A 26,450-nucleotide genomic window follows, 5' to 3' on the forward strand; every position below is an offset into this window, starting at 1 on the left:
CTGTCAGGGATTGGCAGACAGGGAGTACGGGAAAGCAGCTTCGTGCAACTGCCAGCAGGAGACAGAGCACCCAGTAACCAGCGATACATGCTATCCCGCCCTGCATTCTTGCCCCGCTGCTCTACCTCTGAGCTTCCTGGCTGGGTGCAGTGGCTTGGATGGCCTGGAAGTACACTGTCCGTGACACTTGGATTTACCCCATCCATGTCTGAGATCCACGGACAAGGAGTGTGAGAAAGCAGCTTCACAAAGTTCCCAACAGGGGACAGAGCACCCAGTAATGAGCAATATGTGCTTTCCTAATCTCCTCCCCTTCTTCCCTCTCCCTCTTCGGCCTCCTCTGCCATCCCCCAGCTGCAATCTCTTGGCTAGAAGGCAACTTCTTTGGCCTCAAGCTGCTTGGATTTGCCCTGCCCACACTGACCGGGCCCCTGAGCTGCTGTTTGTTCTTTCTGTCTCTTTTGTTTTCTTCTGTGCCTCCTACCACCTCCTCCTCCTCTCTCTGGAACACCTGGTTCCGTGTGCCATCTTTGCTTCTTCTTGAAAGGCTGTGAAGCCACACTCAGCTGGAGAACCATTACCCTGGCCCACGACACCATGCTGGTGGGATCCCTGGGACTCTTTTTCCCTTGTTTTGCTTCATTTGTCTTTTTTTTTTCCACAGCTCAGGAGCCCCTTCTAGCCAGGCTGCACTGCACGGCTTAGGAGCCACTCCCCCAATCTGCACAGCCACATAGGTGGGAACCCTGGGGGCATTTCTTTCCCCCCACCTTTCTTTCTTTTCTTCTTTTCCCTTTTTGTCTTTCACCATTTCTCAGTTCTTGCCTCTTTACACTTATCTTCTTTTCCTTTCTCCTGAATACCTGGTGCTGTGTGACATCTATACCCCCTCTGGCCAGGCTATACTGCACAGCCTGGGACCCACTTCCCCACTCTTAGCAGCCCCACCAGTAGAACTCTGGGACTCCTGGGGGCTTTTCTTTTCTTTTCCAATTTTTTATCTAGTTATTTTTTCTTTCCTTTTCTCTTCTTCTTTCTTTCTTTTTCCTTTTTGCTTTTCTCCATTTCTCAGTTTCTCATCTATCCATTCCAATGGCAAGCTCCCTTAGCACTCTTTTAGTTTTCTTTATTTGCTTGTATGTTTTTGGCTTCTGTTTCTCTCTCCTCTCTCTCTTCTTTCCCATACCCCTATTAGCTCCACACATCACACTCCCTCCCCCCTTTCCTGCCTACCTGCACCATGCACTGAGCATCACACCCCAAACAGCACAGGCACAGCCTACTGGCACCTGCCCAGAACTGATTCCTGGCCCTCCCTGTTGGCCTTAGTATGTGCCACAAACAACCCATTCCAGCTCCTTCCCTTCAGCTGGATCTTCCCTACTGCACCATAGTTGAATGACTGGCCTTGCCCATTGGACAAGGACGTGAAAAGTATTGTGACTACAGATGAGCAAACAACAAAGAATGCACAGCCTGCCTGCTCAGACATAATTAAATAAAACAAAAAAGCAGGACAAAACAAACAAATCTACAATCAAGAAATGAAGAAAATAACTACTGAATGTCTCGAAGACAGCAGACAATATCAAAACATATTTAAAAAACAGGACAGGATGGGTCCAGTAGGCATCCAAAATAAGACAGCAGATGACTTTCTAGTAGAAGAAAAGGCACTAGAACTACCTGATAGGGAATTCAAATCTCTAATTTCAGAGCAATCCAAAGGTTGAAGCAAAAATCAGACAAAAATGAGGGACAATAGACAGATTTATGGAAAAGGCACACAAATTCATGGAAAATACAGACAAAAAATCCAGCAATTCAGGAAAATAATACAGGAACAAAATGCCAAAATTAATTCACAACTAGAAATCATTCAAAAATGATAATTAGAAATACAAAAGATAACCAAGAAAATTGCAGAAATGAACAGTGTCATAAAAGGGCTGAGGAGCAGGTTTGAAACACTGGAAGACAGAATCAGTGAAATTGAAGACAAAAACTTGGATACAACTCTGTTTAAGGAAAAATTAGAAAAAAAGAATGAGGAAAAATGAAAGAACCCTGAGAATTATGTGGGATACAATCAAAAGCAAAAATTTGTGAGTGATTGTAGTTCCAGAACAGAGAAAGAAAACGAAAAACACAGAGATGATCACTGAAGAACTGCTGATAGAAAACTTCCCTAATATCATGAATGATGAAAAGCTAACCAGCCAAGGAGCTCAATGAACTCCATGTAGGATAGGTCCCAAAAGAAAAACACCAAGGCATAGCATAATCACACTCACTAAAAGCAAAGACAAAGAAAAAATTCTGAGAACAGCTCGAAAAAAACAAAAAGTCACATACAGAGAAGGGTTAATAAAACTAATCTCTGATTATCTGGCAGAAACCATGCAGGCGAGAAGGCAATGGGATGACATATATAAAACCTTGAAAGAAAAAAATTGCCAACCAAGAATAATATATCCTGTAAAACTTTCATTCAAATATGATAGTGAAATTAGGACATTTCCAGATAAACAGAAATTAAGAGAATATGAAAAAAGCAAACCAAACTTATAAGAATTATTAAAGGAAGTCCTTCAGTGTGAGACCAAACATCAGACCACAACCTGAATCTAGGATGCAAGACTGTACCAGCCAGATGCCAACCTAGGAAATGAACTCTCAAGGAACATCCAAAACCAAAACGACTGCAACAGGGAATCAGAGAGGTTAATCTGTAAATGACAACAATGTCAGAGCAATAAAAGAGGGAATAAACAGTATAGGTATAGGACTTTCTAATGGAGAGGAAGGCAAGGCGATACCAAGTAATAATAGACTGGTTCAAACCTAGGAAGATAAGGGTAAATTTCAAGGTAACCACAAAGAAAGTTAACAAATCTACTCATTGAAATAAAGAAGAAAAACATAAAGTCTCAATAAAAACAACAGAAATGAAAAAGTAATCCACAAACAAAAGGAACTCAGCACACGAGAGTAAAAGAAACAATGAAAATGTTAGCACCACAGAAAAAAGCACTACGAAATGACAGCAATAAACACACCTATAAATAATTACACTCAATGTAAATGGCCTAAATGCACCCATAAAGAGACAAAGAGTGACAGAATGGATTAAAAAACAGGATCCATCAATATGCTGTCTACAAGAGACACACCTTAGAAATAAAGATGTAAACATATTAAAAATCAAAGGGCAGAATAACTATATCCAGCAAATCACTACCAAAAAAGGGCAGGAGTGGCAATACTAATCTCAGATAAGATAGACTTTTTTAAAATATCCACCATAAAAGACAAACAAGGGCACTATATAATGATTAAACAGGTGATCCACCATGAAGACTTAACCATGATAAACATCGACGCACCCAATGATAGGGTTCCAAAATACATAAAACAAACTCTAATAGCACTGAAAACAGAAACTGACGGTTCTACAATAATAGTAGAAGACTTCAACACACCACTCTCAGTAAAGGACAGAACATCTAGAAAGAAACTCCACAAAGATACAGAAGAGCGAAGGAGCACAATCAGCCAACTTGATCTTATAGACATATATAGAACACGCCAGTCAACAGCTACAAAGTATACATTCTTTTACAACAAACATGGCATGTTCTCCAGAATAGACCACATCTTAGGCTGCAAAGTAACCCTCAACAAAATCCAAAACACTGAGATAATACAAACTATCTTCTCTGAACACAATGCCATCAAAGTGGAAACTAACAACAGGAAGAAAAAGGAAAAAAAAAAAAAAAACAGTTACATGGAAACTGAATAACACCCTGCTTAAAAACCACTGAGTAATAGAAGAAATCAAAGATGGAATCAAAAAGTTCATAGAATCAAATGAGAATGAAAACACATCACACCAAAACACTTTGGGACACAGCAAAGGCAGTCCTCAGAGGTCAATTTAAAGCACTACATGCACACAGCAAAAAAAGAAAGGGACAAAATCAAAACATTAGTTACACAACTTGAACAAACAGAAAGAGAACAGCAAAAGAAGCCCACAGTCACCAGAAGAAAGGAAATAATAAGGATCAGAGCAGAAATAAATGAAAGAGAGAATAGAAAAACCATAGAAAGAATCAACAAAACCAAAAGTTGGTTCTTTGAAAGGATCAACAGAATCGACAAACCACTGGCCAGATTGACAAAAGAAAAATGGGAGAGAATCCAAATAACCCAAATAAGGAATGAAATGGGCGACATTACAACAGACCCAACTGAAATAAAAAGGATCATAACAGAGTATTATGAAAAACTATACTCCAACAAATTTGAAAACCTAGAGGAAATGGACAAATTTCCAGAAACACATGACCTACCCAAACTAATACAAAATGATGTTGAAAATCTGAACAGACCTATAACAAGAGAAGAGACTGACAACGTAATAAAAAAAACTCCCAATGAAAAAAAGCTCTGGCACAGGTGGCTTTACTGGAAAATTCTACCAAACATTCAGAGAAGAGCTTATGCCAGTACTACTCAAACTATTTCAGAACACAGAAAAGGAAGTGATACTTCTGAATTCATTCTATGAAGCCAGTATAACCCTCATACCAAAACCAGGCAAAGACACCACAAAAAAAGAAAATTACAGACCAATATCTCTTATGAATATAGATGCAAAAATTCTCAACAAAATTCTAGCCAATAGACTTCAGCATCATATAAAAAAATAATACACCATGACCAAGTAGTATGCAAGGATGGTTCTACATTATAAAACCAATCAACGTAATCCACCGCACAAATAAAAGGAAAGAAAAGAATCAAACGATCATCTCAATCGACGTAGAAAGGCATAAGACAAAGTCCAACACCCATTCATCATAAAAACCGTCAATAAAATAGGTATAGAAGGGAAATTTCTCAAGATAATAAACGGCATCTATGCAAAACCAATGGCCAACATCATTCTCACGGAGAGACACCGAAAATATTCCCCTTGAGAACAGGAACAAGACAAGGATGTCCTTTATCATCACTCCTATTCAACTTTGTGTTAGAAGTCTTAGCTAGAGCAATAATGCAAGAAACAGAAATAAAGGGCATCCAAATTGGTAATAAAGAAGTTAAACTCTCCCTATTTGTAAATGATATGATACTATACTTAGAAAATCCAGTAGTTTTCCATGAGAAAACTACTGGAACTAATAAGATTCAGCAGAGTTGCATGATACAAGATAAACATACAAAAATAAGCTGGATTCCTACACACCAATAAAGAGAATGATGAAAAAAGAAATCCAGAAAACAATACCATGTAAAATAGCCCCTAAAAAAATAAAATACTTGGGAATAAATCTAACCAGGGATGTAAAAGACTGATACAAAGAAAACTATAAAACACTACTGCAAGAAACCAAAAGAGCTCTACATAAACAGAAAAACATACCATGCTTATGGATAGGTAGACTCCACATTGTGAAAATAACAATTCTACCCAAACCGATTCACAAATACAATGCAATACCGATCCAAATACCAACAACATTCTTTAAATAGATGGAAAAAAAAAATCATTAACTTTATACGGAAAGGGAAGAAGCCCCGGATAAGTAAAGCACTATTGAAGAAGAAGAATAAAGTAGGAATGCTCACACTATCTGACCTCAGAACCTACTATACAGCTACAGTAGTAAAAACACCCTGGTACTGATACAATGACAGATAAATTGACCAATAGAACAGAATTGAGAACCCAGATGGAAATCCATCCACCTATGGTCACCTGATTTTTGACAAGGGCCCAAAGTCCATCAAATGGGGAAAAACAATCTTTTTAACAAATGGTGCCGGCAAAACTGGATGTCCATCTGCAAAAAAATGAAACAGGACCCACACCTCACACGATATACAAAAACAAACTCAAAGTGAATCAAAGACCTAAATATAAAGCCAAAAACCATGAAGCTCACAGAAGAAAAAATAGGATCAATACTAGAGGCCCTAATACACAGCACTAATGGGATACAAATCACAACCAACAACACACAAGGTCCAGAGGATAAGCTAGATAACTGGGATCTTTTACAAATTAAACACTTATGCTCATCAAAAGACTTCACCAAAAGAGTAAAAAGAGAACCCACAGACTGGGGAAAAAAAAAAAAAAATTGGCTATTACAAATCAGACAAATGTCTAACCTCTAAAATCTACAAGAAAATCCAACACCTCTACAACAAAAAGACAAATAATCCAATTAAAAATGAGCACAAGAAATGAGCAGACACTTCACCAAAGAAGACATTCAAGCAGCCAACAGACACATGAGGAAATGCTCATAATCTCTAGTCATCAGAAAAATACAAATCAAAATCACAATGAGATACCATCTCACCCCAGCATTACTGGCACAAATCAATAAAACAGAAAATAACAAATGTTGGAGAGGCTGCAGGGAGATCAGGACTCTTATGCACTGCTGGTGGAAGTGCAAAATGATACAATTTTTTTTGAAAACGATATGGCACGTCCTTAGAAAGCTAGAAATAGAAATACCAATATGATCCAGCAATCCCACTCCTAGGAATATATCCTAGAAAAATAAGAGTAGTCACACGAATAGATACATGTACAACCATGTTCAGTGCAGCATTGCTCACAATAGCAAAAAGATGCAAACAGCCTAGATGCCCATCAACAGATGAATGGATAAACAAACTGTGGTACATACACACAATGGAGTATTACACAATGCTAAGAACAGCGATGAATCTATGAAGCATCTCATAACATGGATGCATCTCAAGGACATTATGCTGAATGAAATATGTCAGTCACAAAAAGACAAATATTGTATGAGACCACTACTGTAAAAACTCATGAAAAGGTTTACACACAAAAAGAAACAATATTTGATGTTTATGAGGGATGAGAGGGGTGGGGATGGAAAAACACTTTAATAGACAATAGATAATTGGTAATTTCGGTGAAGGGTAAGACAGTACACAATACTGGGGAAGCCACCACAACCTGTACAAGGCAAGGCCATGGTAGCTCCATAGACACATCCAAACTCCCTGAGGGATCGAATTGTTGGGCTGAGGGCTGTGGGGACCACGGTCTCAGGGAACATATAGCTCAATTGGCTTAACAGTGTTCATAAACAATATGTTCTACATTCTACTTTGGTAAGTGGCATTTGGGGTCTTAAAAGCCTGTGAGCGGCCATCTAGGATACTTCACTGGTCTCACCCCTTCGGGAGCGAGGTAGAATGAATAAAACTAAAGACATAAGGGAAAGATTGGTCCAAAGGACTAATGGTCCACATCTACCATGGCCTCCACCAGACTGAGCCCAGTAAAATTAGATGGTGCCCAGCTACCACCACTGACTGCTCTAACAGGGATCACAGTAGAGGGTCCCAGACAAAGCTGGAGAAAATGTAGAACAAAATTCTAACTCAAGAAGAAAAACCAGACTTGCTGGCCTGACAGAGACTGAAGAAACCCTGAGAATATGGACCCCCAGACATGCTTTCAGCTCAGTAATGAGGCCACTCCTGAGGTCCACCCTTCAGCCAAAGACTGAACAGTCCCATGGAATAGAACAAGACTAAAGGGGCACACCAGCCCTGGGGCAGGAACTAGAAGTTAGGAGGGAACAGGACAGCTGGTAATAGAAAACCCAGGGTTGAGGAGGGAGAGTCTTCACATGTCATGGGATTGTTATCCAATGTCATACAACAATGTGTGTACTGTTTGATGAGAAATTAGTTTGTCCTGTAAACCTTCATCTAAAGTTCAATTAAAAAAAAAAAAAAGTTGAAGGAAAACTTTGTTTACTGGTAAAAAAAAAAAATTTTAAAAAAGAGAGAGAAAGAAAGAAAACAGAAAGAGAGAAGAGAAAGAAAGAGAAAATGCATGTTAGATTCTGAAACCCTAAACCAAATTTAGGTGTCCCTGGGTGGTGGTTAAGTGCTGGACCACTAGCCAAAAGGCTAGCATTTTGAACCTACCCAGAGGCACCTCAGAAGAAAGGTCACACAGCCTTGGAAACCCTACGGAGCTGTTCTACTCTGTACACAGGGAGTTGCCATGAGTCGGGATTGACTTGACAGCAACTAACAACAACAATAACAAACCAAATTTAATTTCAGATGGACCAAAAAGTAAAATGTAATTGTGAAACCATAAAATAACTAAAAGAAGATACAGATGACTATCTGGGAAAGAATTTTCTAAGCATAAAAGTGATAAGAAAAATCACCAATTATAGAACAAGTTTTAATATTGCAAGAATTTAATGTATATTCATTTAATGTCTAATCAACAAATATTTATTGGACACTTTTTATGTATCAAACACTGCTCCAAATTCTAAAAATTTAAAATCAATGAAACAAAAAATCCTTGCCCTTATTGAATTTAGAGTCTATTAGAGAAAGACAGTTAATATAACTAAAATATACACTATGTTGTATGATAATAAAAGCCATGAAGAAACATTAGGAGGTAAAAAGGATACAGAATGTGTCAAAGGTTGGACAGAATTTTAGACTGAATGGCTAAGAAAGACCTCACTCAGAAGATGACATTTTAGTAAAGATGAAGGAGATGAGAGAGCATGCCATACAGATATCTGGGAGAAGACCATTCCAGATAAATGGAATAAACCAAAGAAAAAAAAAAAAACCAAATCCACAGCCAACGAGTTGATTCCTACTCATAGAGACCCTATAGGACAGAGTAGAACTGCCTCATAGAGCTTCCAAGGAGCGCCTGCTGGATTCAAACTGCCAGCCTTTTGGTTAGCAACCGTAGCACTTAACCACTACACCACCAGAGTTTCCAGATAAAGGGAATAGCAGGTCTGAAATCTTGAGGTAGGAGCATATCTAAAATGTTTGCTGTATGCAGCATCTGACCACAGACAGGATAACGAAAGATTCTTCTCTGGAGAAACAAAAGGGCTCCACAGAAAAAAAATACAGATATAAATATTTGGGACTTTACTAATAAAGCCAGTGGCTCCCTCCTTAATTTTCCATTAGACTAACAAGCCTCAATCATATATTTAGGGCTTCCAATCAGATTTTTTTTTAATTTAATCAGATTTTAGAGCCTAAACCTCAAATGTGAGCAAACATTCAAGAATCATCAGTCATTTGAGGAAAGTCTGTAACAAAAGGCAAACACCAAGCAAACTAACAAAAGAAAGGAAATCAAAGGAGTCGAAAAAACATAGGAAGCTGAAGAAACTTCTGAAAGTCCATAATATCTTCAAAGAGAAAAGTGAGTATATGGTATTTCTGAAAATAAAATAAAATGCTGTTAAAAACAGAATTCAAGGAATAAAAATAAATTCTTTAACACTGGCAATATGATAGGAGAAACAGAAAGGTTGAGAGATAAATATATGAGAATTGGAATGAAATCTCCCAAAATGTAGGGCAAGAAGAAAAAAATGGAAAACAAAGAATCAGCAGAAAATTAAAAGGTACGTCATTCAATGCTGGGGTTCTAATATCTGAATTATGGAATCTCTGAAAGAGAGGAGAGAGGTAATTAAGAAAGAGATAATATATTATTACAGAAATTAAAGAATTATAAATCTTGAATGGGTTCATCAAGTGTCCAGCACATTAAATGGGCGTGGGAACTACTCACACAATCATGAAGTCTCAGAGCTCTAAGAACAAAGAAAAAATCTAAAAGCTTCCAGAGACAGGGAGAGGTAAATGCTTGTATGCAAAAGGATCAGAAATCAAAATGGATTTGCCTGGAAAATTCTGAGAAAACGTGATTTTCAAATTAGAATCAAGGTTTCAAAGTCTTCTTTCATTTGGACCCTTTCCAGGAATTTATCTTCCTCTTCCAAGAAGCAACTTGAAAGCACAGTCAGTGAAAACAAAAAATTAAACCAAGAAGGAAAACATGGATTCCTGCTCAATCATCACTATAAACAAGTCCTGTCCATATATTCAGAGTGTCCAATCAGCTTTTTATAGCCTACCTCCCAAATATGAATGAATCTTTCAGGATTCTTAGACATTTGATGAGATTCAAGAAACAAGGAAATCAATACAGGAGAAAGATGATGAAAATTCTTCAGGAGGACAGTAAAAAGAAGTCTCGAATGCTAGCTGTCTAGAAGTCCTCCAAAGCAACCAGTCCCCATTGGAGCAGAAGAACAAAGGACTGAGGAAGAGATGTCTCCAGGAAGGGAAAAGATAAGATTGTTAAATGCCTCTGACCATATTGTCAAGAGTCTTATTGAGATAGAAAGTTTGGAGAAAAAATTAGTGATTAGAGTATAGAAAATAAAGTAAACAAGCAAAAAAAAAAAAAAAAAAAACTGTTAACTCAATAAAAATTTACAAGAGAAATAAAAGCATAACAACCCATCAGGGTCATCTCTAAACAATATTTACCTAGTGTTAATAATGTAAAATGACATACTGATTTAACCTAAAGTGGTGATATAACTCTGCTGGGAAGATGGAAAGAGAAGGTACAGAGGGTGTGCGTGTGTCTGTGTTTTTGTGCCTGTTAGGCGCAGGAAGACTGACGTCATTGACATGATTCCTCATTTCTCATGGTAAGAATGAATGAATAATACCTAAATTTGAAAAAGTGAAGTGATAATACCATATTATTTTGACACATGAAGACAAAGCCAGAAGAAATAGCTAAAAAGTTGAAGGAATCACCCCAGGGAGCCCATCTGGGAGTGACGAGTGAAGGGAGACAAAGGTTTTTTTCTTCATATGCTTTGCTGAAATCTTTTAAACTATGTAGATGTACTATTCTCCAAAAAATAAAATTGAATTTGAAGAAGAAAAAGAAAATAATCAGGAGTATAAAAAGGATATATGCATAGTGATGTTTATCAATACATCTCTTCAAATATTGAAAATATGTAAAAATATAAATTTCCAAAAGAGGACATAGTTAAAATTTTTTGAGTATTGCATAAATTTGAACAAATACAGCTAATAAAATCTGTGTTTACCAAAATTATGTGACATGGAAGAATGTTCTTTGTATAATATTAAGTGAAAAAGCAAAACAGAAAATTATACGTGGTATGATTTCTGTGTTTACCAAAATTATGTGACATAGAAGAATGTTCTTTGTATAATATTAAGTGAAAATGCAGAACAGAAAATTATACATGGTATGATTTCAATGTCATAGGTAAGTATAAAATCCAGACGAAAAAGTCTAGAAGGAAATACATGAAGCCATTAATAACTGTAACCTGATTGATAATTCTGATATTATTTTTATACTTCCCTAAGTTTTCCAAATTTTCTACAAAAAAAAAAGTATACTTACTTTTATAATCAGGGAATGATGACATTTGAAATAAGCTGATTTGTTGATTTGGAAGCAAATTCCACCAAACCAAACAAGACCAAGTAGAAACAATGTCTAATAATCCTGGAAGCAAAGCTCAACACTGTCTGACTATCAAAGGATGGATTATCTAGTTGACACCTTACTTCTCAAAAGGGAGAGACACTGGACAGGACCATTTCAATGAGGGAGTCAGAGGGTGCTGGAGTGATAAAACCAGCAAGAGGGTAAGGGAGTTAAAGCAATGAGGCAACTGAGAATGGGATCCCTGTAAGCACCGAAAAAAAAAAAAAAAAAATTTTTAACTTCCCTATCTAGAAGGGCCTCTCATTTTGTATTCTTATGCTCCATAAATTAACTTTTGATATACTTCATGTTTTTTCTGGGTCGCACAACAATTTATTTCCCTTAAAGAACTTCAGGGCCTGCTTTAACATTTGCATCACCCAGAAGAGGAGGAGAATCTAGGCAACTCCAACATAGATTAGAACGGAAAAGAAAAGAGAGTCAAACAAATTACAGCTATGGAGAGTGTTAGCTTTTGAACAGGACAGCACAGCAGTTTCCCGCTTGTGTGTTGAGATAGCTAGAAATTCAAGGGAATATGGTGATCAAGAAAAGATGTCCTAACTCCATTACTTCAACTAAAGCAGCTCCACAGCTTGCATTTTGAGGTATCTCCTAAGAGTTGTTTTGAATCAAGGCATCTGCAACTGAACACTAATTGTCCAAGTTCAGTCATATAATATCAACCTATCTAGCAATTAGCTCCCTATCTCCATATCCTATAGCCTGTACTTACGTCATTCATATACTCCATTTTCACGAATGACAGCCTTCTTTTGACATCAGTGATATAGACATTTCTGCATTACCCGTAAGTCCTTGCCATTTCCAAATCCTACCTCTCCCAGCTCTAGACCTCATCTTGATGGAACTATACTCAATTCAGCCACAAAGGTTGCTCCATCCCACTAAGTACCAATCACCTCCCCTCCCCTGTCAGGGCCCTGAGTATTCATACCATGATGATTGTATATTTTCCATCATTTGTCCAATAATTTAAAAACATACACTTTTCCGAAAAAAGTGAAGTAATTGTGCCCTAGGATCACCTACCCACACAGTATACTGAGGCTCCAAATGATCACAATCCTTTGCAAAAATGTATGAACAGTTTCCTGGGAGGTAATAGTAGATTCCATCAAATGTTTCAAAGTGGTACTGTCCCCAAGTTTTGCAAATCCCAGCTCTGCCATTGCCCATATTTGGGACTGAAAAGAAACAGGATAATATTTAGTAGAATAAAATCAATTACACACGTTTCTGGCAAGCTTCAGGCATGGTAGGTGACTCCAATCCCCATTAAAGTAAGTATTGTCATTCTTTGGTGATCTACATAAAGGAAGAAATAACTAACAGATAAAATGACCAGTTTCTCTCAAAATTTCCTTGAAGAAAAACAGGGTCTCAACTCATTATGAAGACAGGAACTATGTTAGCAAGCTCCTTAATTTTTGCTTCCAAAAAGAAGACTCTGGAAGAAAGGAAGAATGGAGGAAATGATACAACAAAAGATGATAGAGATAAAACAAATATAGTGGGTCAGAAAAAAAGAAATGTCCTAAAAATTAGCACAGACAGCATTTGAGTGTTCCATCCTCCGCAATTTTTTCAAAATTATTTTATGGTATTCATAGAGAAAAACGTTGTTGTTGTTGTTGTTGTTGTTAGGTGCCGTCAAGTCGGCTCTGACTCATAGTGACCCTATGTACAACAGAACAGAACAAAACACTACCCGGTCCTGCACCACACTCACAATCCTTATCCTTGAACCCATTGTTGCAGCCACTGTGTCAATCCATCTCATTGAGGGTCTTCCTCTTTTCTCTGACCCTCTGCTTTACCAAGCATGATGTCCTTCTCCAGGAACTGATCCTTCCTGACAACATGTCCAAAGTTTGTAAGACACAGTGTCTGTCAGTTTGTCGTACTGAGGGGGCTTGCATGTTGCTGTGATGCTGGACGCTATGTCCCCAGTATTCAGGTACCAGCAGGGTCACCCATGGCAGGCAGGTTTCAGCTGAGCTTCCAGACTAAGACAGACTAGGACTACTTCTGAAAACAATTAGCCAGTGGAAACCTTATGAATAGCAGTGAAAAGACAAAAATAGTCACTGACAAAAACTCAGGTATGTAAGTCTGGGATCTGGGAATTGGGAGCATCAGTCATCCAAAGTACGCAGAAATTTAAAAATTCATGCCTTCAAACCTTGGCCAAATTTCAAGCAATGTTCACCTTAAATCAAACAACTTCATATCCTATTGCCATCATGCTACGCCTCTTCTTACCCTTGTGAACAGCCCTCTGTTCTATTTTTATTTGTTAAACGCTTCCCTTTTGAATAATATGAAAATCAATAACATTTACTGAGCACTCAATATGTGCAAAATATTTCTGATATGCTCTCTGAAGGAGCATAATAATAACTAAGATACAATCTTTCTCTTTGTAGCTTTTACCTAAATTAGTTGGCCTTGGCCAACTTTGGCCTTTTCAGGAAAAAGCACAGAGAGATTCATTCTCTAGGACAGTCTTGCCTGACAGCACCCCACCTCTATTGCATATTTTCACAGCATCTTGCACTTTCCTTTATAGTGCACTTCACTAGTATAATTATTTGTGTATCTGTTGCGTGGTAAGTCCCCCCTCTAGACTGTAAGCTCCACAAGGGCAAGAACATGTCTTTCTTGTTCCATTGTTTCCCCAGTGCTTAGCCTGAGATCTAGTAGGTGCTCAATAAATACTCATTAAACAAATGAACATTTATTGATGTAGAATTCTATGCTAGACACTGGGAATAAAAAGATCTAAAGATAAAAAAAGATCCTATGTCCTTGAGGAGCTCTCAATACTATTTCCATTTATGGACAGAATGCCAATTAATTCAAATTAAAAAAGAATGAATGGCTCCAAATAACAAATCTAATTTATAAAGCAAAGGAGAGATGAATGAGAATCTGGTTTTAGGAGTTCCTGGATGGTGCAAACGGTTAATGTTCTCAGTTGCTAACCAAAACTTTGGAGGTTTAAGTTCATCCAGCAGTGTCTCGAAAGAAAGTCCTGTCAACCTCCTTTTGATAAATCAGCCATTGAAAACCCTGTGGAGCACAGTTCTGCTCTGACATACTTGGGTTGCTACAAGTCAAAATCATTAAAAAAAAAAAAAAAACACTAAAGTGGAAAAAGTAATTGAGGCAACAGAAAATTAGAGACCTGTGAGATAAGGAAATAGGCATATCTATTTTCTCTTACATTGTTTCTAAACTACTGAGAATGAATTGTATACATTCTAGTTAATATGCTATATGATTGCCCCAACTCTTAATGGATGTGCACTATCAAAGCAAATGATGCCATAATGTTCTCCATATCACATAATTTTCTTATGAATATCCCTGAAACTTACTAATCTGGCACCTAGTCCCAAGCGCCTGGAATATTTGACAGTCGCATGTACCAGTCTTAGAACAGAAAGCTCCGTTAAGGCATTCATGAGGACAAGAACCTGTGGGGCAAAAAAAAAAAAAAAAATAAGTTATTTCCTGGCATGCACCAGCTCTCATAAACATAATACATCAGGATTTAGCTTGGACTAACCGTAACCACTGTTAACGCAAACAGAAACCTGGGCTGCTTGCCTTGACAAGCAAAAGAATTAAACCCGTCAAGTCTCTAGATCATTTCATTATGTGTGCTGTGAAGCAAAAAAGATAGGCTTTCACATCTCAAAATACTACGAGAGAAAAGGTTAGCCTCTTTCAAGCAATTGAAAGGTCAAGTTCCCATGTAAGGAAGCCCTGTCCCAGATGATGAGAACCAGAAATACACAAGCTGCGGACGATTCTGCTGCAGGAGCCTGGCTCTGGCTGCACACCCGTCCACCTCCTTCTCCAGAAGCAAGCACTGCACTAACAGAACAGCTTCCATCATTAGCTCAAGGGGTCAAGCAGAGCAGAAAAATCAAAAGGAACGTCAGCTTTTGAGAAGGATGAAGCATTTCATTTGAAGTTTGTGTATTAATCCTCGGGCTCAATTACCAATGATGCATGTTTAATTTTGATGAGGCAGAAGCCAAAGTCACTGCTGGCTATCACCAAAAGTATTCTCTTCCATGTGTAAAAAAAATCACTCTAAAGGATTATGTTAAAAAAAGGAAGTAAATAACTATGAGCTCTAATCCTAATTTTGCTGTCCTCTCCTGGGTGAGCTTAAAAAATGCAAATGAATCAGTGAAAACTTTTCCTCTGTTAAGGACAGAACGCGAGGCAACTGGCAAAACTCAAGCAAGAGGGATTCAAGCAACACATCAGGAGAATTAGAGAACATCTTCGAGTCACCATCAAGGATTATTAAAGAAGTTGGGCCTCTCGGGAATATGTTAAGGTCATGGAAGACAGTTATCTAAATGGGATAATTTAACTACAGTCCTGCCAAAAACAAGAATTAGAAAACCATGTAATTCCTTTCCACCTTAAGATCCATTGAACTCAAATGTTTCTTTACATTTAAAAACATATAAATCTCTAAGTGTATCTTAATTGAGGAAAAATTAATTGTTTTAACTTTGCTCATAAATCTAGGTCGAAAAATGATGATTTTCATACACTTAAATGCAGGGTTTTTATACACTTAAATGCAGGGTTTTTATACACTTAAATGCAGGGTCTTTATCTTTAGGGATACATCTATATTTAAATTTTATCTTAGATCACAATCTTACATCTCCCTAAGAATAAATGTCTAAACATTTAGATTAACAAATATATCTCCTTCAAAAAATTATTTACTACTGTGTTTATTCTCCTGAAAACAAATAAGCTAAAACTGGTAAGGACCGTTATTTTAAATGCAGTGATAAGAATTTCCATTTCATAGTTACCACTCAAATGAAATTTCAAATTGCCATCAGTATTCTGCTTAATGGAAATGGAAATTGGTAAGCAAAAATAGGGATGCCAAGGAAATAAGAATCAAGTAATTGATTGAGAAAAAAATTTCTGATACCCAGTACTGCTTTCCCTTGTCGTGGAGTTATCAGCTTCATCTAAGCATTTAGTCTTGGTTATTTCAAAAAATAATACGGACTTCTATTTGAACAGAACTTTGTTACTGAGTATTGTTACTACCCTGGCTCAATTTCACCCACGTATTATATGGAAACAATAAAGAGTTGATTCAATTATCCCCAAAAGGGGTCTTTTGAGAAAGCAGATACAAAAACATAGGTGTAGCACTGACCTTTTATTTTGCTCTCACCCCAATTAATAGCTTGGTGGAAAAAATATCTTGGAGAAGTTGCTTCAAACTTTGAAAGAAAGAAATGAGAATTTAAAATGGTTAACTTATTTAATTCAAGGCCAAATATGCAAATTAAAAATCTGAAAATTAGCTACAAACACCGAAATTATAGCCCAATGTATTAACTTTATATTTCCCTGGGTTATTGAAGCAATCTCAGTAAGGCAGAAAGGGCCTCAGGGTTGTGATCAGGAAATCAGATTTCAAGCCTTGATTTTCTCTCTTGCATGACTTTGACAAGTCATTTACCCTCTCTGACCTCAGTTCTTCTCCCTCATCCCACCTTTGTGCAAGGAGCCTGACTGGATATAATCTTAGGATTACCCAATTGCTTTGCCTGCAGAAATAGCAGTTTTCTAACATTTCCAAATGCAGATGGATCTTGAGAAAATGCAGGGGCCGGTGGACCAGCAGGCAGTGGAGGCCCTCCTGCCTGCAGCCCCATCCAAGAAGACAGCATCCACAGAGGCATGTGCTGCCACAGGGTCAGTGTGGCACTCAGTCCCCGAGAGAGCTGACACTTTAAAGTTCATACATCATTTAAATATATCTTCTTAAAGATTCTAAGGCAGTTCAGGGCCCTGAATCAAGAGCATATATTACAGAATCAGACCTGGATTAAAGTTTTGCTTCTGCCCTTACTTCTCTTAGGTAAATTCCCTAACCTCTTAGGGCCTCCATTTACTCATTTGTAAATTGGGATGATAATGGTGCCTACTTCGATGTGTAGTTATGACAATGAATTAAAATAACATACATAAAGCTTTTAGCACAGTGTTTCACACACAGAAAATCATAAAGAGATTTATACTAATCTAAGCAATGCAGATAAAACCTTGAAAGTTTTAAAGGTCAGTATGCCTTAGTAGGAGTCCCGGTGGCACAGTGGTTAAGAGCTCAGCTACTAACCAAAGGATGGCAGTATGAACCCACCAGCCACTCCTTGGAAAACCTATAGGACAGTTCTACCCTGTCCTTTAGGGTTGCTGTGAGTCTGAATAGACTCAAAGGCAACAGGTATGCCTCAGTAGCAAATAATTGTAGACTGTTAAAATTAATAAATGAATATTATTCCAACTCAATGCTAACTTGGTGAATGATCTGAGGCAATATCCTCTCTGACAGCATTTCTGTTGTGGATCAGAGAAAACACACATACACCCAAAATTTGCCCTATAAATGTCAAACTGGATACAAAATGAGGTTAGAAAAACTGGAGAACCATGAAGGATAAGAAGGTAGGGGAATAGAGAATGTGACTTCAGGTACAAAAGTTCTTTCTCAGCATATTCTGGTCTCCCTCCAAATGCAAAGTTTTTTTTTCCTTTTAACAGGCAAACCTGCCCCATACTAGATAAAAAGACTCCCACACTTTCTCATCAACTGAAGACTCATTTCTAAGTTCCCTGCCTCACACCATAGTTTCAAGTTCATTGTTTCCTGCTTTTAATCCTCCCAGGTTTTATCTTCACTGCTCAATCTCACCTTTTTGCCCTTGTGTCTTTCTTCAAAGTAGATTAGATTTTCAACAGCCATTGTTCCCTTAAGGTAGCAACTCTTATTCTCTCTTCAGCCATATCGTTTCCAGTTGTCTATATTTAACACAGCTAGTATTACTGGCATCCTGGTGGCGCAGTGATTAAAGAGTTCAGCTGCTAGCCAAACGATCGGCAATTCAAATCCACCAGCCACTCCGCGGAAACCATGTGGGGCAGTTCTACTCTATCCTATAGAGTCACTACAAGTCAGAATCAGCTTGACAACTAAGGGTTATAAACATTACTAAACACCAAAATCCTGCAACTTTGGCTCCAAAATGGCTTATGCCAATCCCTCTAGTGGAAACAAATCAGCCATCCACGATGCTCAACAAAAACGTATTAAAAAACCAAAAACCAAACCCATTGCCGTCGAGTCGATTCCAACTCATAGCAACCCTACAGGACAGAGTAGAACTGCCCCAAAGAGTTTCCAAGGAGCGCCTGGCGTTCAAACTGCCAACCTCTTGGGTAGCAGCCATAGCACTTAACGACTAAGCCACGAGGGTTTCCCCAATAATGTATAGTGACCTCAAAATCAACTCTGCTTCATACAGGTTTACAATTGTTTGTTTATAATTATTTAACCTGCTCAGCATCAATTTCTCAATCTAGAACATGGAATGATATAGTATCTACCTCACAGTTGTGAGGATTAAATGAAATGTGGTAATTGAAAAAACAAGAACAGTGTCTGTAACATAATAAAGGGTACAAATATAAACACAAATATGCTATATATTTTATTATTAGGAAAAAACAATATATTGGACAACACTAGACAAAGAAAAAAAAAAACACAATGTGTTTTTTTTCTTAGTATCCTCTCACCCAATTTAGGCCACATCCCTTCCATGGAAATTTTGATGACTTCCTAGCCATCAGCCTAGATAAGGGGTCCTTCTTCCTAATTATCACAGCATCTCATGTATTATAATACAACATTTCCCCAATGCTAAGACACAACACACAGCTTTAACTTTTTAACATCTCTGAACTCAGCATGGCATCTTACATTTATAATTGTGAGAGTACTTTTATTTTTTATGTTACATAAATAATAGCAAATAATTGATGGTGTCTGAGATTCAACGAACCAGTTACACAGCATTTAAATCTCTACATGCCTGCCACCACTCGACACTGAGTTTCTAGATAACAAGCATTACAATTCATGCTTATATCTCTAGCACAACCCCTATTATTTTGTCAACACATACTGCCTGAACTGAAAAAAGACATCATTCAAATGGAACTGTCTATCTCCCAAGGCTAATTGGAACTATGACTATAGTAGATGCTGTTGATGCCCTTTCCCACATTCCCTCAGCTCACCTTGGAATTCACCTGCATCTTGGTTTCTGTACACATTGAGAGCCTCCAACTTCAAGAACCAGCTCCTCTTTGTCTCTGCCTGAGAGCAGAGCTCAAGTATTTCAAATCACAGGAAGTACCTTCCAGAAGATTTAAGCCCTCCAGAGGTCACCCTCAACCAATAAGAGACAGGAATTCATAGATAAATACCCTAGCTTGCCCATCCCTTGGAGAAACAATTCTAAAGACACATTCTATGCAGTTCTTCAGAGGGTTCCCAATAGGACCAAGCCCCAAGTACCTACAGTACCTTATTTTGATTAATACACCCTATATTAGTTTTCCTCCCTTCCTTGTCTCACTTTCTCCCTTCCCCACTTATGCTTTTGGAAAACAACCCATTAAAAAGCCTACATTTGCAAAGAATAGGAATTCCAGAACACTTAATTGTGCTCATGAGGAACCCGTACACAGATTAAGAGGCAGTCATTCAAACAGAACAAAGGGATACTGTGTGGTTTAAAGTCAGGAAAGTTGTGTGTCCTGCCTGTATCCTTTCACTATACCTATTCGATCTGTATGCTGAGCAAAAAATCTAAGAAGCTGGACTATATGAAGAAGAACAGAGCACCAGGATTGGAGGAAGACTCATTAACAACCTGTATTATGCAGATGACACAGCCTTGCTTGCCGAAAGTGAAGAGGTCTTGAAGTACTTACTGATGAAAACCAAAGACTACAGCCTTCAGTATGGATTACACATCAACATAAAGACAACAAAAATTCTCACAACTGGACCAATAAGCAACATCATGATAAATGGAGAAAAGATTGAAGTTGTCAAGGATTCCATTTTACTTGGATCCACAATCAACACTCATGGAAGCAGCAGTCAGAAAATCAAAAGATGCATTGCATTGGGCAAATCAGCTGTAAAAGACCTTTAAAGTGTTAAAAACCAAAGATGTCACCTTGAAGACTAAGGTGTGCCTGACCCAAGTCATGGTTTTTTCAGTTGCCTCGTATACATGGGAAAGCTGAGCAGTGAATAAGGGCCACTCAAAAAGAATTGGTGCCTTTCAATTATGGTATTGGCAAAGAACATTAAATATACCATGGACTGCCAAAAGAACAAACAAATCTGTCTAGGAAGAAATACAACCAGAATGCTCCTTAGAAGCAAGGATGGCGAGACTATGTCTCACATACTTTGGACACGTTATCAGAAGGGAGCAGTCCCTGGAGAAGGACATCATGCTTAGGAAAGTAGAGGGTCAGTGAAAAAGAGGAAGACCCTCAAGGAGATGTATTGACACAGTGGCTGCACACCTAACAACAACTCCCTTCCTTGTCTCACTTTTCTCCCTTCACCACTTGCGCTTTCGGGAAATCACTCAATTAAAAATCCTGCACCTAAGTCTACATCTCAGGCCTGCTTTCAGAAGAAGAACATTTGGCATAAATTTAATACAAATGTGAAACAGCCCAGGCAATAAGAGCATATATTCACATAGCTGGTAAAGAGGAGAGCCCATTCTTCCTCCATCCTAACTACATCTCCACAGGAGGGTGAGAATCACAGAGAAATATTTTCTTTAGGTAGAAAATCACTAGAGCACACAAATACACCATTTACAGAAGTCTACGTCTTCTTTCCTTGCACATTGTTCACTTCATTACTGACATATTTCTGATTCTTTACTTGCACAGATATCCATTCAGCAGTGTGTTTTCCCAGAGCAGGGAAGTGAATCTGTGGGCAAGAATGGCCTTATAACAGACCAAATCCCAATCCTAAACAGTGTAACACATGATTATGACCTCCTTCCCCTTTTTAACACTTCTGCACTAAAACTTGTGTAAATATTAACAGATTTTGATGCACGTTCTCTCATTAAAGGAAATAAACAAGTGTCCTGCTCTTCATGCTCTCTAAAGGGTCATCAAGACAAAGGGAGTGTGTTAGTCATTTATTTACAGAAGGGATAGTCATTATGCAAATTCTAAAACCATGTAGACAGGCAATAGTATATGTCACTTTATGTCACAACTTTGCAGTACATGGCACAGGTCCCTCGATCTAGTGGGTTCACCAGAACACAGTTTTCCTCAATATCAGATTTTCTGCTGATCATGCTGATGCTCTTTTTTGTGGCTAATGTGGTCTATTGGCAAATCTGTACTTAAAATTTCCCAGACAAAAATCATTTTAACCATTTCCCGTGATATAAAAGTAGTTGAGTATACAAGGCACTCTTTTTAAGGAAAATGTTGTTCCCACTCTATAGACAATCCTTTGCCATTCTAGTACCCCCAAAAAAGGCCTCCACTCTTGATAGAATAAATTACTTCTGTCTTCTAAACTCTCACATAGCTTATCTAATCTTCTATTCATCTACTAATTGTCTCCAATTAATACCATAAAATACACAAATTCAGGCAACCATCAAAAAAATGCCAGTAGAAACTGATTGCATTCCAGCATCTGGCAAACACCTATTTGAATATTTAATCTGTTTAATCTATAAATGCTCAAATCATATTACTTCGCAAAGAAATTCCTTTACTAAGTTAAACTCTCTATTTACAATCCACCTTTTATAGAGAAATAGTTTGAAACATTTTAAACAGTCATTTGAACATTTAAACCAAAGTTAAAAATATAATTATTATATTATCCAATATTCTTTATAGAAAGGGGCCCAGGTAAAAAGTTCTCCTCAAATTCAGTGCCCTCCTTCTCTGCCAAAAAATTTTTAAAAAGCTTATTTCTTCAGAAATCTCCGTAATTTAGAGTTATCAGGACATATGAAAGCTCTCTGTCAGGATACCAGGGCACCTCTGATGCCCTTCTGCAGTATTAAAAAAAAAAAAAAAAATTGCCATCAAGTTGATTCTGACTTGTGGTGACCCATGTGTGCCAGAGTACAACTGTGCCCCATAGGATTTTCAAAAGTAGATCACCAGGCCTTTCTTCTGAGGCACCTCTTGGTGGACCCCAACCACCAACTTTTCAGAGAGCAGCCAAGAGCATTAACTGTTTGAATCACCCAGAAACTCCTTTCAGTATTTAACACATGTCATTTACACTCTTTTCTGTCATTCACACTCAACTACTAACCTTTCATGGATTGAACTGTGTCCCCCCAAAAATATGTGTCAACTTGGTTAGGTCGTGACTCCCAGTATTGTGTGGTTGTCCTCCATTTTGTGATTGTAATTTTACGTTAAAAGGATTGTTAGGGTGGGATTCTAACGCCACCCTTACCCAGGTCAGGTCCCTGATCCAATGTAAAGGGAGTTTCCCTAGGGTGTGGCCTGCACCACCTTTTATCTCCTAAGAGATAAAAGGAAAGAGAAGCAAGCAGAGAGTTGGGGACCTCATCCCACCAAGAAGGCAGCACAGGGAGCAGAGCGTGTCCTTTGGACCCGGGATCCCTGTGCCTGAGAAGCTCCTCTACCACGGGAAGATTGAGGACAAGGACCTTCCTCCGGGGCCAACAGACAGAAAGAGCCTTCCCCTGGAGCTGACGCCTTGAATTTGGACTTTTAGCCTACTTTACTATGAGGAAATAAATTTCTCTTTGTTAAAGCCATTCACTTGCGGTATTTCTGTTATGGCAGCACTAGATGGCTAAGACGTAACCTCAAGGTTGGTTGTTCCAACCTACTCCGTGATGCCATGGAAGAAAGGCCTGGTGATCTGCTTCCATAAAGATTACAGCCAAGGAAATCCTATAGAGAAGTTCTACTCTGTAATACATGGGATCACCAGAAGTTGGAATCGATTCAATGGGATCACCAGAAGTTGGAATCGATTCAACAACAAGGAGTTTTCGGCCTTTTTTTACTTGTATTTGTTCTGTTTTCATTGTCCTGACTCATATTGTCCTTAATTTTCAAACTGATTCAAATTTTCTGACAAGAAGATGAGATGAAATCCCCTATAAACAGTGTCAGCCTATCAGTAGATAACTGAGATAAATAGCAAAAAGCGTTTCATTGCAAACAAGTAAACAGGAGCTGCGGATGAATTTGAGGGTCGCAGAAAAGCAGTAACAAAGTGACTTGCTTCTTCTTCCTCCTTCCTGTCTTGTTTTTAGCATTTTATTCCCTTCCACAAAGGTCTCATTGTTGAAGTGACAGCAAAGTCCCACAGCCGAATGAATTATTTCTCTGCCTCTCTCTCCGTTTGAGGCATAACCTACCTGTGCTGCTAAAAGAGCTCTTTTCTGTTGATTTTCATTAAAGCCGTTTCTGGAAGAAAACAAAAAGAACTTGTATAGTCAAAGGCCCCTAGGCAACCTGAACAAGGCTTTCCCAAGAGAGAGCTGGTGTTTTCCTCCTGATTTCCATCACTTTATCAAAGAGGTCTTTCTTGGTTTAACATTTTAAAAGTTCCCCCTCCCCTTTTCGGACGGGTTAGATTTGGGCGCTGGCCGTCTCGTTTTACAGAATTCAGGAGTGTCCCCAAATCTCTCCTATTTCTGATGTAAACTGAATTTTAGGAAGGAACTTTGAGATAGAGAAATAAACAAAATAGTGTAACACTGTAGCACCAACAGGCATAGTATTTTCTTCACCTGACTTCATAAAACTGATGAGGTAAGTATTCCCCAAGAGCATAATCACTTGTATCAAACATAATCTTAATTCTCTCCTTTCCCATGGCATCAAGAGCAGATTAACATTAATGTAAGGAAATCAAATTGTGATTTATCAAAATCAAATGGTATTATAATAACTGTCACTGAATTATAAAAGTAAAAATGGTTGAAATAGCAAATGTATTGTTTTATATATATATATCTTATCACAATAAAAAAAATCAAATGTTGAATAGAATCCTGCTTTTCATTAAGCAGATCAGTTTAGTCCATATATGATTTTCATTATTTACTGCTAGAACCAATTTATTCTTTTTAATCATTAAAAAAGCTTTTCTCTAACAATACAGCACCTTTGTAGTCAATAAATGTATACTGATAAAATAACAATATGAAAGGGGAAATTACAAACCTTTGCAATAAAAGTAGTATCTTCTTAGTATCTACAGTCATTGGACACCACCAAGAACTCCTCTTGTAATTAAAATGAAAGGAAATATTTTTTGTTTCATAAATAAGGAAAGGAATACCCGATAATTTTTAACTCTTGGAAATGTTTTTAAGAACAACAATTCAGGCACTTTTTGTCAAATATTCTATTTATTTTTTCAAAAGTATAAACTTAAATATAGTTTTCTGCTGAACTTTGCTCATTTCCATTAACTTTCTGTTTTAGAGGACAGATAGAACAAAAAATACTCACTTTGACGTTCTCTTTGGGATGGATGATGCACAACTATATCCTGCTAGAGTATAAAAAGTAAATATATACATATATGAATGAAAAAAAATTATCCAAATATTTTGATCAGATGCTCTGGTTATTTAACAGATCATTATAACCTAAATTCTAAACTTTGAATTTTTCTGTTGGTTGTTTTGCGTTTTCTCCAGGATTTTGACCAGCAAATTCCCTGTGAGACATTTAAGTGACTAATAATTCAGGGAGAATAAGCAGTGTACACAAATGTACATGCAGACATGATACAATGGAACAGGCACTGGACTTGGGGACAGAGATCTACATTTAGTCCCAGTCCTACCACTTAGGATATGCCAAGCTTAAGCAAGTTACCAAACACACTACAAAATGATGGTATTGGACAAGTTCATCTCCAGAGCCCCCCTAGATCTCAGTTCACTAAGACATCTTTCTCCTTAGAATTTTAGTCATTCCTAGGATTGGAAGATAGCTTCTTTGACCTGTCCAGTATTTTACACTTAGTAATTTCTCCCATTTCCCCTGTAGAATCCAAAATATACAGCCATTTTCAGGGAGTAAAAGTAAAAACAAATGAATGTAAATAAATGCTTTCCCCCACAAAAAAATATTTTATAAAAATTAATTTCTAAGTAAAATAGCTATAAAAAAATAACTGAAAGTAAATTCTTAGCCTCAACTGCTAGAGTCATTCTTAAAATATCTTTTTATCACTCCTTGATTTGATCACATGAAGAAAACTTAATTTCTCCTTATTTATTTTGTAAAATTTCAAATGTTTAAATTACATATAGAAAGATAATTCTTTTAACTCAGGTTTTAGAAGAGAAAAAGAATCAGAGCTTCTAACAGTACAGCTGTGTGCCATAATAAAAGAATGGTTTTGGCTAGCCATTAAAAAAGGCAAAAAACAAACAAAAAAAAAACACTAGATGTTACAAATTATTTACACGATTGAGAATCTTCAAAAAGACAATCTGGATGTCATTTAATATATATATATCCATTCTAATGGCTTCAAAGTGCTTTATACTATAAGGGGAAAATGTGTATATCAATTGTAAGAGAGACTAAAGCAAACAGATTAAAGTAAAAAATTAATGGAAATTCTTACCTTGTAACGAAAACAGCAGTATATGAAGCAAGAATATACTCCAAGGTATCATTGAATTGAGTTTTCTCACAATGTTCATTTCAGTGTAGCCTTTCTCCCTGAAATGTAACCAAATTGTTGGTCTTTACTATGATAGCATCTTAAAAGTGTGTGGGTTTGTAGAGTGTTCAAATTCTTATAAATACAGCTATGTAATAAAGAAGTTCAAAAAGGAATTCCTGGCTTTCTGACTACATACAGCATCTGAAGCTTCAGAATTTGCAGGCAACTCTGGCTGTGTGTCTCTCGTTAGTAATGCATGGCGGCTTCTTACCTGAGCCCGTATTGGTTACACCTTACCCTGCACCTGCACATCATATGCCTTTTTCAGTCTGTATGAACGTTTTGTGACTTCTAAAGACAGGACTATCAAAAAAAAACCCAGTGCTAGCTTCTGATGCCATTAGAAAT

The 26,450-nt window shown here is 37.5% G+C and overlaps 1 protein-coding gene across 1 annotated transcript in view; it reads right to left on the reverse strand.

The window, feature by feature from the left end:
• The window catches only part of OTOGL (otogelin like), a 191,098-nt gene extending 165,019 nt beyond the window's left edge, over positions 1-26,079 (reverse strand). Inside the window, exons 1-6 of the mRNA XM_064285124.1 lie at positions 26,001-26,079; positions 24,869-24,908; positions 23,767-23,815; positions 16,647-16,713; positions 14,815-14,913; positions 12,464-12,618 (exon numbers count right to left, since the gene is read on the reverse strand). Of these exons, the coding sequence (XP_064141194.1) occupies positions 12,464-12,618; positions 14,815-14,913; positions 16,647-16,713; positions 23,767-23,815; positions 24,869-24,908; positions 26,001-26,079 (489 nt within the window). The remainder of the gene's footprint in view (positions 1-12,463; positions 12,619-14,814; positions 14,914-16,646; positions 16,714-23,766; positions 23,816-24,868; positions 24,909-26,000) is intronic.
• Positions 26,080-26,450: the final 371 nt, after the last annotated feature.

This window comes from Loxodonta africana, chromosome 4 (assembly GCF_030014295.1).
Source record: "Loxodonta africana isolate mLoxAfr1 chromosome 4, mLoxAfr1.hap2, whole genome shotgun sequence".
NCBI classification, from domain to species: domain Eukaryota; kingdom Metazoa; phylum Chordata; class Mammalia; order Proboscidea; family Elephantidae; genus Loxodonta; species Loxodonta africana.